Source organism: Alosa sapidissima, chromosome 11, assembly GCF_018492685.1.
Source record: "Alosa sapidissima isolate fAloSap1 chromosome 11, fAloSap1.pri, whole genome shotgun sequence".
Lineage (NCBI taxonomy): Eukaryota > Metazoa > Chordata > Actinopteri > Clupeiformes > Clupeidae > Alosa > Alosa sapidissima.
Window position 1 is genome coordinate 13,367,648 of NC_055967.1, and position 12,560 is coordinate 13,380,207.

Sequence of the window (12,560 nt, forward strand, 5' to 3'; positions counted from 1 at the left end):
CGATACTTATGTCAGACTGTCATAGTGATCTCACCTGTGTAAGCTAGATGTGGGCAGCAAGCGAGCAAATTACTGAATGATGCACTGGCTGGATTGAGGCCAAGGTGTTGAAGCTCACAGAAACCATATGGCTGTTGACTGAGCTGATATCTATCAGCACTCTTATGTCTTATGTCGATTCCTTTCCCTGATTTAGTACTTGCAGTGTGTGTACATCTGTCTGACAATACCAGAAGCACACAGTTGTTTCAGTTGTGCTCTGAAAATCTCAAATGTGCTGTAAATATAGCCACAAGTGAAACAAAAATGTAACTGAAATAGTAGTAGTTAGTAACTAAATTTAAAAGAAAATTTAAAAGAAAACTGCCATGTAAAAATGTGTTAAGACTTCAAAACAGTTGCAAGCAACCAACCCAACCACAAATCAAACAAAAAATACATGTTTCGAGGAAATTATTAAAATAGGCCCGCCACCGATGGCACTTTAATATGCATTAATATGCAGATAATATATGTTACACCGAACGGAATGGAAACTTTTTTTAAAAAATCTGTTTCCTCTCCTGACAAGCTCAAAGCTTGAATTCAAACATAGCTGGTAGTAGCACCTCAGACTACTAGCAGTGGAATTTGGATTTTTTTACCAAATAAAATGTTATGCCATACCGAGACTGTCCTACTTACCGCATATATACATTGCAGATATTGATTACACAGTCATCGGATTTTAAAATAGTCATACCCATCATAGCATCCTTTAAGAGAAGCTGTCAATCACACTGGTAACCTGAGGATGGACCCTTTTCCTGTTACAGTTGAACAGACAGACTGCCCTCCCATGGCGGTAGCGCTTAGAGAGCAGCACATACAACACCGGGTTGACACACGGGTGCAGATACTGCAGCACCGTGCAGGTGAAGTAGAACATCTCCCAAGATTGTCCGTGACGGTACAGGCCCAGATAAAGACACAGCTCCAGTATGTAGCCTGGTAACCAGCACACGGTGAATGTCCCAGCGGCCAGGAAAACCATGAGGGAAGCCCGCCGAGTGTTGCGAGCACTGGCCACCGACATCACAGGGCTCTTATGTAAAAACAGCGTGAGACGGACATAATTAACTGCAATGACTAGCATTGGCACAAAGTAGTAGAGGACAAACTGGCTTAGCACCACCTGGTAATGATGCTCATGGATGGTGGGTAAGCAAATGCTGACATTGTTCATACTTGGGCCGAGGTTTTCCTTGGTGGCGAAGATCCGCAGTGGTAGGCTGATGAAGAAGCTGAGAGCCCACACCAGAACAAACATCAGGACCACCAAGTCCATGGTGAGGGGCTGGTAAGGGTTAGTGATGATCATGGCTCTGGCCACTGACACCGCACACAGAGAGTATGTGCTGGCCGCTAGCAGGAAGGCCAGCAGGAACTGATAGACCTGGCAGGAGGTGTCCCCCAGGGGCCAGGAGAAACTGACCGCTGAGTGCAGAGTGAAGGGAATGAGTAGCAGGGTGAAGAAGTCAGCAAGGGCCATGCTGAGCAGCAGGATGTCCAGACGATTTTTTCTCAGCGTGTTGTACTTGGCAAAGAGGGAGAAAACCAGCAGGTTGGCAAAGAAACCCATTCCTAATATCACTCCACAGGTGCAGGCAAAGATCACGGCATATGTGTTGTATGCCTGATGTCAGCAGCAGACGTAATAAAGCAAAAACGTGAAAGAACAAGTAAGACTTTAAATTGATTAGTATAAAACATTAACAATAACATTAAGTAGACATACATTTAAATGTAAAAAAAAATAAAATAATTTTAATTAATTAATTAATTAATTAATTAATTAATTATATTTCCTGTAGAAATTTCTGTTTCGTAATTTCCTGTCAAGGCTAAAATACAAACATCTACTCACCGCCATTTTATGGTATTATGTCCTTATGTTACCCAAACTATATATTTGTAGGCCATTGGTGAAGTCTAATAATACTCTCTTGGCATTAAAAATACGGTAAAACTGAAAATTGTAACAAAGTTTTCCAGGATCCTCTCTGATTTAGATTCTCTACCTCTAATAGCTTGACATCAGTGGGATGGCAAACACACACACCAGTTGGATCTCAATTCATTCTGGTTGACTGAACTTCATTTAAAGTGAAAGAGAGCCTTTTCCACTGCAAATGTTTGGCTTCATCAGCGACCAATAATGATTCCCTAAAACTGATTCCTGTATATTTTGTTACATTGGATATTCAGTGATTTACCCATGATATTGGCATTCATTTGTATCAGTATGTCATTTTATAATTACATGGACTGCAAAGTAGTTGATGTGTACATTGCTAATATTCTGCTACTATTTTGAGGCCATCACTTAAATGTATCATATAATATGAGAACAGTCCAATATAGTGTGGAAAAGTCACATTTTGATATGTTTGCTTACTACATTCAAATAGAATTGTACTAGTTGGGTCTTGTTTTTGACTTATTTCAGTAGTTCTTTGGTCTTAATGCTTGTGCAATCACACTTTAACCATTCTCACTAAACCATTCGCTACTATTCTTATGTAAGTTTTCCAGGTTTGTTCCTGACTCATTGGCTTTACTCTGACAATCATATTTGTTGTTAGCTGGTGCATAAACTGAGGTTCTTATCAGCAGTGTTTATGATTCTGCTGTCTCTAATGGCTCATAAAGATGCTCTCAGAATAGGAAGCGAACACATCACATTGATCTGTTTACTTTGGCTCCATTAAGTCCAGACTATTCTGGCAAAGTACAGCACCAGCTTCATTAAAACACATCACAGATTAAGTAGTGAGCATGAAGGCTATAAACAAGTTGTTATGCTTTCCTAAACAAATAATGATTTGTCAGTAATAGTCATAGTCATCTTTCCTCTGTAACACACTATTGTTTTCCTTCCACCTTCCTTTTGACTGATGCTGATGATTGCTAACAGATGACTGACATTGGTAAGGACGACTGTACTTGTCTTCAAACAGAGATTTAAAGTCATGTAGTGATATGTTTTTATGTATGTTGGTGCAATAACACAAAATAATATACTTTGTCAGTGCAAGGGTGTTACATTTCTTACCAGTAGGGACAATATTAGCATCATACTGACCTAACAAAACATGTTTGTTGACCAGACAGTTGGAGAAAAATAAGTCAAGACTACAGTAAATTAGTAATACATCAGAAATTCACAAAAAGTAATAGACCATGATCAATATCATGCTTATCCACAAAAAGGAAAAAAATAAATAAGTCAGCAGTAAACAAATACATTCATAAAATAAATATTTTCTCAAAATAAATTAAAGTTGCTCTCATCATTTTCAATGACAAAAAAGTGAAATCCAACAATGTACTAATAATGAATGGTGTGATATCAACAATTAATACTGTGCAATAATTGTACTGTAAGCACATTGGATGTTTTCTTTACACATTCTAAAGTGTTATTTAAAACCACTTGGTTTATGTGATTAGTCACTGTGTATACAAAAGAGATTTTCTATGTGTACTTTAACAAAATATGCTTAATTGTTGGTTAATCATCTGAACTAATATTGATTACACACGTCCACACTGACAAACCTTTGTTACAGGTAGATAACTAACGTGGCACGCAATGCACCAAGGCCATTGGCGCATGAATAAAAGCTAACATAATTACCAGGCAAAATAATTTTACTCATTTAATACTATGCACACAAACACACACACACACACACGGGTGGGTCACTGCAAGGCTTGGGTGTGTCCGTGCACAAATGAGGAAGTTCTCTGTAAATGAAACCCTTCAAAGCCACACCATTTCTGTGAAACTCCCTCTGGATGTTACCTCTACTACTACTACCACTACTACCACTAATTTGCCATTTATGCTTGATTGCGCCCTGCGCTTTGTCAATAAATTAGCAAATATTAATTTGTGGTCTGTTTCAAATTAGAGCCCATAATGTCAAACATGGCTTGGATTGTCTTTCATCAGTTTTCTCACTGGTCTTGACGTCACTGTATCTCTACAGAATGTGTGGTATGCCTCTTCTTTCCTTTCGGAATCCATTTACCAAACCACGTCCTCCTCTGGCCTGCCACCTTCAGTGACTGGCCTCTGAACCGGACAGCTTTCTCAGTCTCCTGCGGTAGGCTGAAGTGGGCTCCAATGCCCTTCATATGAAACGCTAGTGGATGAGTCTTTGACACGCTTGCTGATTTGGGGCGTTGGCTTGTCCTGCTGGTCCCATGGCGGCCGGGTAGTCCTGATCTCATGTCCTGGAACACAGCGGTGTGGACCTGCTGCAGGAGATCCTGCACCAACAGGCTGCGCTTAAAGTCCTGCAGTGCTCGACTTTTGTCATGCATCAACTGGACATCGGTCACTGACCTCTTTCTGTCAAAATCAAATGAGTGTTAGTTTCACTAGTAAACTTTATATTACGGTGCCTTTTGTACATTTTATATCACAGTGCCTTTGTTTCATTGTAATAATACCCATCACGCACAGTGAGACACTCATTTCCAAAGTGTAATGAAACATTAACATTTAGATGCACCTTAATTCTCTCTCTGCCCACAATTCTAACCCTAACTCCAGTATGTATTTGTACAGAGTTATTGTTCAAAGTTTTACTCATGATGCCTGTTACACTGTACTATATTGCACTTAATTGTGTGATTATAATCTTAGAAGACAAACAGTAATGTCAACTGTGACCTGGACGACACTCCAGAGTATCTCACCACCCTTTTGATCAGCAACACAATGATAGGTGCTTGCACTATCATGTGTGATCAGTAGATGGCAGCATAAACTGACACAGGAATTATAGGCCTAGTCTAGTCTGCGCTTTTTGGGGGATGTCTTGAACCAAAGCACAAAACTACATAGTACTTTGACTAGATGCCTACAGTACCTTATGTTCATCACCATATCCAAATGAATTTGAAGATGATACCGAAGTAGTTGTTTATAGAAACCTACCTCAAAAAGTAGCAAATTGTTGCATAGTGTCTTTAAACTTTAGATATTTTATCAGGTAAATATTTTTTTTATGTTAAACATTTTAAATTTGTGATGTAAAGATGTTTAATTTCTCACTGGGCGATCAATCCAGATTATGCCCATGTTAGGTATGGTATATGGCCTCTGTATTAGTCTGTTAGTAATTAGATTAGTTTAGGCGGAATGGTAAGTCATGCAACAGAAGTCAAAAGTAGTTCAGTATAAACTCATGATCTGAAAGATTAGTTATAGGCTACTATGCTGTAAGAAAACAGCCATACAAAATTGGACCTGTAGTTCTCATTCTGTTTTTGCACTTTCAACCCTTCCACACCACCCCTCCCTCCCAAGGGGCATGGACCACACTTGGGAACCACTGCTTTGAGCAATATTAGTGTAGAGTTGCATTGATTTATCAACAGAGAGTACATGTGAGAGTAAGGATATCCTGAATACAAGGAAATTTCCGCTTAAACATGCACCTCAAGATGACAACTATTGAATTTTTGGAGGAATTGATATTTCAATTACTTTCTCATCCTTATTAGGTTTTGTGCTGGCATATAATCTAAATAATTATTGTGTTGAAATTTTTACACGTTATGCATGGATTCTCCTTCAGTAATACACAAGATAATGAAATGGATTCCAGAACACCTGTTTACAGACATACACTTACACTCTGTCGCTAAGTCCAGTGATTGCCCCCCCATGAAGATGTAGAGGAAAGCACAGAAGAAATACAGCAAAACTCCACTGCCTCAACATCCTACATCCTGTAACATTCAAAGAGTATTTTGGAAAGACCGATATCAATTATATGTAAAAACATCTGTATTACTAACAGCTGAACTCAAGAATCTGAAAAGACTTACTGCACATGACAATCCCAAAAAGTGTTCTCCAAAAATCAGTAATGAATGATTAGAGAATATATTTGGCTGATTTTCAAATCTGTTGGTATTTTGAAGATTCTATTTTGAAGATTTTACTGAAATAAAGTATCAATGTTTCCTAACATTAAAGTTCTATTAAAGAACATTCCTCAGCTTGGAAAAAAAATCCCAGACATATCCAAGAAAGGTTCATCCTCATGCAGTACAGTAAGACAGTACCGGCTGAAATGAAGGTATTCAGTAATATTTAGCTGAGGCTGAGGTGCATCCACTTTGCGTCTGCAGCTGTACCCCGTACCGCTGAGTAAAGGTCTCACTTGGCTGGCTGAAGCTGCTATGAACTACAGAGGTGAGAGTGTAGCAGCACGCTGCCCAACCTGTGTGTGGTGAGGGTGTGAATGAGCGAGAGAAAGAGAGAAACAGAGAGGGCTGGGTGGGTGTCTGTGTGTGTGTGTGTGTGTGTGTGTGTGTGATGTTTTACAATCAAGAGACCAAAAGATGATCTGAGTCATGCAATGAAGATACTGAACATTGCTATAAAGAAAGCCAATGAACAGCAGTCTCACATAAAATAAATCAAGTGGAAACAGATGGTAATTGATTATGACAGACAAGAACACACAATGAAATAACGTAAACCTGCTATTTGTGGTTCTGAGCTCAACATCTGTGTGTGTGTGTACCTGCTTAACATTTTCAGACAAGGTAAAAAAGTTACATCAACTGATGGATCCAGATTCTGGAATTTATTTTCACTTCTTTGACAATACAAGATAGGCACAAGGCTCTACTGTCACCTGACTGCTCTTGACATGAATGGTAGGCTTTGCTGTGGTGCACTGATGTGCTCTACCTATCTTGGAGACAGAACTAGAAGGCTCAATCTTGAGATTCCTAGTGGATCTTTAAAAACAGCCAAATGTGTTTTACATACTGTTTTTGCATGTGGCTGTTTTCTGATACATACCTTTCACCCGGTGTGTCAAGAGTAAAGGCCCATCAGCCTGTTCCACAGGTGTAAACGGTCACTGGGATCTCTTCTATCTCACCACCACACCCACCATACCTCAAAAGCAAACAGCTCATGGCTCACCACTCTCCCCAGAGTACACATCCATAACCTCAGCAAACTTAAACAAATCGAGTGGTATTCGCCTTTTTTTTTTACTTAACCAGATTGCCACATGATGGTCAAGGTGGTCTCTTTAAAACTTAGTACTTGGAAAATGCAGGTTGTAAGGCACAAACATGCTTAATCCATGGGTGGTCAGAGAATCTTACGGTAACACGACATCAACATAACATAATTTTATCATTTCACTTTTTTGAAAAAAGATATTAAATGCAATACAGTAAGAATCTAGGAAAAGTACACCATGGGAGCTCAGCTATTAGGGTGCTGCTGACTCATATTTGGTCCCATTTGATAGGCCTTATTATCACTCGGAGACAAGAAATAATCTTTTATGATGTACTGGTTGGGTGGCTATTAATTCTGTACATCGGGACACCTATGAAGTAGATCTGGTAAAAAAGTTTAATCACATTCCATATCAATGCTCTTTTGAATAGTAGCTAACAACCATAGTAAATGACGGTTGAATTAGGAAGCAGGCTTCGCAACAGTGGAATTAGCTGTAAACAAGCTAACTACCCACCGTTATCATTGTCAGGGCCAAAGAAAGTAGTACAACAAACTGAACAAGTCGGCTCCTTTTTAAACTGAACCACTTGTTTCCTTAAACTGGATGATGCTGAAGTTGTGATAGATTGGTCTGATTTAGTCTTCAGACAATTGAGTATCTACATAACAAGGAAATTACTGCATTTGGTTTCTGATAACATCACCAAGAGTGACAAGAGGGTTCCTAGAACTGATCCTTGAGGTACACCAGTAATAAGTGTGTGACCTTGACCATCCTGTGGAGACATATTCTGTTTTCTCATAAATGTAACTGAAAACACTTAAGAATAATGTATTTTAGTCATGTATGACACACTTTAGACTTGCACTCATTGATAGTTGGTGATGTTTGACAGTTCCATACGTTCTAGCAGAATTTTGTTTGATTCCTTGTACTCCCGTACACTCCTTTTTTCAGGTTAGGCTGCAATCATGATAACTGTTTTAGAGCTATTTTTGTTTGTGAATTTGTTTTGTATAGAATTGATATAAAAAATGTAGAAGTTAATGTGTCCAAGCAGATAAATAGATGCCTATATATTTTGAAATTCCAAAGATCAGGTGGCACAACTGCCATGGAATTCAGTAACATGAATAATGAAAAATACATTTCTGAAACATTTAATAGTTTTAAATTAAAAATGCCATACACCGTCAAATAAAGAGAAGTGCTTTGAGGATTACATTATTAAATTAAAAACAATTATGGTGCAAAACTTGGCTCATCAACTTAAGACAATCAACACCATGCTTATTCTGGGACAAGAGGCCAGTGTGAATGGGATTTCATGGCAGCCCTTTTTCTACCATTTTCCCTCATAATCATTGTCAGGAGTTTTCAGTGGTTTAACCTGGAGTTTAAGGCAGCATTCCACAAGTGACTGATGCCAATGTTTTGATAGTCACAATATCATATCCAGGTTATTACACAGTATATGAATGTTTACAGTGATCTAGGCTTGCTCGCAAAACTTAAGCCAATCGTTCCTGTCCAGCTTTGCAGAATGGCTCATCATACCAGGAAACTAGTGCCAAAGACTCCTGGTTTTGGCTTTATCCATGCCATCTGGATCCTAACACCCATGTATCCAGCTGAAGTACAAAAATTTGACACCCTTTAAACAGCAGGACCCTTTAGCCTGACAACCACTACTTTGTTTTATATTTCGGCATATTTTAAATGCATGAAAATTTATAGTCAGCAACCCTAAATATTATTTTTATCCACACTTTTAACCTCTATCCTTCCTTCAACCTTTTTGCTTCTTTTCCTGTGTGGGATTCAGCATACACAAGGTGCAAAATAAGAGCCATCTTCCAGACACAACAAGGTTGTTTAAAGGCTGCGATCCTGGGAAAAGATTGTTGATTTTTGAGCTCAACAGGCAATACAATTACAGCCCTCCCCTCCATGGTTGTGAGGCAATTTGTTGATTGGCTGCCATTGTTAATGACTCGGTAGAATGAAGAACATTAGGTAAATCACAAAAGGAAAGAGTCTTGGTTGTGACTGTAAGATTTATTGCATCATGCATTTTCACTTTGTTTGGTTACAGACATTTCCTTCCTGTAATTCTTCCTCATTTTGAAAATAACTGCTTGATACATGTTCAGCTGGATGGAACCAACCGTACTGTTTGTTGACAGAGTAGGCTTATCACAACTTTCATTTCAATTTTTTCCTAAGATGTTAATTGTAGGTCTTGGTCTAAATCAGTGTTTCTCAAACTTTTTCAGACCAAGGACCACTTAACCAATAAATAGAAACCTCACGGACCACCTAGCTAAAAAACAGTAGACCTACTTCAACAGTATATTACACAATAGACATACTCACTGAACAACCTTGCTTATTGTCTTGGCACCTTGCTTATTGTGTCAGAGGATTCATATGATTTAAACTGGCGTAGCTTACACAGTGTTGCAGAACTGTTTGGATTTACATACAAGTTGGTTCAATATTGCAAACAACTCATCTATATTATACCACGTCTGCCCGCGGACCACTTGGGATAGCTTGCGGACCACCGGTGGTCCCTGGACCACACTTTGAGAAACACTGGTCTAAATAAAGTTGGTCCATTTTCAAGTTTGTATGTTTATTTTAGGTAATTTGACATTAGATGGACATTTGTGCAATTATTGAAAGCACACTGATATCCCTGGAGTGGATCTCCATTATCCTAGTGTGTCATTTAATGAGAACAAGACGTGCTCCCTGTATTTAGTAACAGGATCCTTAATGGAGGCCCTCGTCTATCGAAATTAGAAAAGAAAACATTGTGACAAAAGTGTGTCCAATGCTCCATGCTCTGAGTGCTCAATATTCAGCAATCGTCCTCCTCTGAACCTCTTTTTCAAAGGAAACTAAAACAACTTTTTAAGAATGAAGAGGGTTTTTAATTTGTTGCTAAATATAGAGCCAGTCCAGCGGGTGGTAGTGGGCTGCCGGGCCATTTTCAACAAAGATGAGCCCTAGGTCCTGCCCAGGGCCCAACGGGTGGTGGCTGCCGGTGGTCTGTCCTTCTCTTATGCACCGGCTCTTAAGTAAACATTGCAATTCTGTGGTCACCCCGGCGGCATGGCAGTGAGCAAAAGACCTCACTGTGCTGCAGCACACAGCTCTGGTGTGCTGTCCACCCTCCCTCATTCGCCTGCCCCCGTCCCAGGCCTGGCAGACTGGGCTCCAGGGCCAGGAGCACCCTTGATATATGATCCTGTAACCCAGCGGAGAGCTCCTACAGAGGGCTGGTCTGGATATCAACATCTCTGCCCCCCATATCGACAGCCCTGTCTGGGGCACTCCCACAGTGTTGTCTGAACCCACTACAAATAACAGAAATAATAAGCATGGCCAGACGTTTTCAAATACCCAAATAGTAACCATGAGCTATCTGTATTTTATTAGTAGCATGCAAATAACTGCAGTTTACTGGAAGATGATTTTTTTTCTCCAGACGATTAGATAAATTCAAAACATGTTTGTATAAAAGTTTGCTTATATTGGTAATGTTTCCACAGCGGTTGCCACCAGCTTGAGTGTTTATACTATGTTTATGTTTGGGTCTCAGACTAGGATTTTCAATGCACAACCAAATGCTCAGTTGACGTGAAACTGACATGAAAGCTTTAAGGACTGAATAGCTTAGAATGTGAATAGAGTGTGATGGTAATTGGAAATTATCATATCACCATGCTCCTGTGACTAGGGCCTCCTTGCCAAACAATATTTTTCTGAATGGCAATACTTTCCACTAATGATGATATCAATCAATAAGCAAAATACTCAAGAGCTTGAAGAAAGTGTGTTAAAAATACCAGAAAGCTCAAAATACTCAAGAGCTCAAAGGATTAATGTTTCCTTAACTTTGATGACATGCAATAACATTTTAAACACTATTAAATGGGTTACGCTAAGCCATTTTGCACTCTAGTTATGAAATGGACAATTAATGCCATGGTTGCTCCGCCCCATTTCATACTGTTTTCTTAGTATTTCAACCATTTCTTTGTCATGAACCTAGGTCATGTAATGCAATACAAATAGAATATATGTTTACCTGGCGAGTTTACTATAACTCATTGCAATACACTATCCTTGCTATAAAGGCAAACACTTGCACAACCATAGCCGTCTTAGATGTTATCTGAAGAAAGGAATTGGTGTTTGGGTGCAGTCCTGTGGCTTCTCTAAGCTTCTTAGCCTTGCACACCGAAGGATTTACTGTAACTCAGACAAGCATTCTCAGCTTATGCTAGGAGCAGGCTCTTGGCAAGGCACTGTTGTTCCTGGCCTAGTCCCCAACCCACGAACCCAGGGTCCAAAAGTACCTACACAAATCTGTAGGATATTTAGATGAGAAGTTGCCAACATTTAGTGGTAGAACAAAACATACTGGTGTTGCTGGGAACATCATTTTTAATAAACTCACAGCAAGATCTTATTCTGGGTGGTTTGACCAAACTTAACATCATTCATCAATTCACACATCCATTACTGCTACCTATGGATTTTTTCTGTTAATTCAATCGTCATCGTAGACGATGGTCCTAGTTTAAACCATTGTGTTTACCATATTGAGATGAGAAAAACATGCAAATTGCAATCTTTAGTCACAAAACACATAGTAGCTTTAACTCACAAGCACATTCTTAGCTGATCATTGTCAAATAGAAAGAAGGCCAAAGAGCTGGCAGCAACTACTGTAAGCTATTCAACCACAGAAATACAGCCACTAATGAGGTATTAACTTGTGGTTTCAGATGAAGCAACACTTCACCAGAAAATATGAGAAAAAACTTTCCTTTCTATTTCCGTTTTTAATTCCTAATAATAAAAAAAGTTGCACAAGATAGACAAAAAACAGAGGTATAATCAAAGATCCTTCATTAGGCCTACTACTTCTGTTGTTCCACTTCAGCCCTCTCTTGTATTACTACAAGAACTATAATATATGGCTACCTACTAACTGCTAATTCACACATTGAACTGAATGGATAAACTTTTCACATTGTATGCTTGTTCACTGTGTGAACCTTAGTGTCTCTGTATTGGTTGTCAGTGAGTGGATATAGTCAACCTGATGGAAGGAAGAAACTACACTGTAATCTAATTAGTATTGTAAATAGACTGTAAGGTTGGCCAACTACCTCTGGCCTACTTCTTTTCTGATGTCTTTGGCTACAGATTTACAAGATTATTCAAGAGGCGGTCACTCAGCTATTGAAATAAAGGTTGCTGTAGACACTCGTCTTTCCTGTGTAAGGAGATAACATTCTCATAAGTTTTCATATTCTCATATCATGGTCTATTCAAGCCACTATCTTCCCTCATACAAAAGTACCTGACAGATTGAATTAATGTGGCAGCATCTGATGTCAAATCGTATGTTGTTCCTGCACTTACAGGAAGAACACTGGGATGTTTTCATAGGCTCTGTCTGTCATATGTCAGGATTCAGTAGGCAGT

At 39.1% G+C, this 12,560-nt stretch overlaps 2 protein-coding genes across 2 annotated transcripts; both read right to left on the minus strand.

Moving 5' to 3' along the window:
• Positions 1-690: 690 nt before the first annotated feature.
• LOC121724125 (galanin receptor 2a) lies at positions 691-1,912 on the minus strand. Its single transcript, XM_042110484.1, has 2 exons — positions 1,907-1,912; positions 691-1,675 (listed from the first exon to the last, which is right to left on the minus strand). Exons 1-2 carry the CDS (start codon positions 1,910-1,912, stop codon positions 758-760), a joined length of 924 nt encoding a protein of 307 aa, XP_041966418.1. The 3' UTR covers positions 691-757.
• Positions 1,913-4,017: 2,105 nt separating this feature from the next.
• LOC121724126 (parathyroid hormone-related protein-like) lies at positions 4,018-4,371 on the minus strand. Its single transcript, XM_042110485.1, has one exon. It carries the CDS (start codon positions 4,369-4,371, stop codon positions 4,018-4,020), a length of 354 nt encoding a protein of 117 aa, XP_041966419.1.
• Between the last annotated feature and the right edge of the window lie 8,189 nt (positions 4,372-12,560).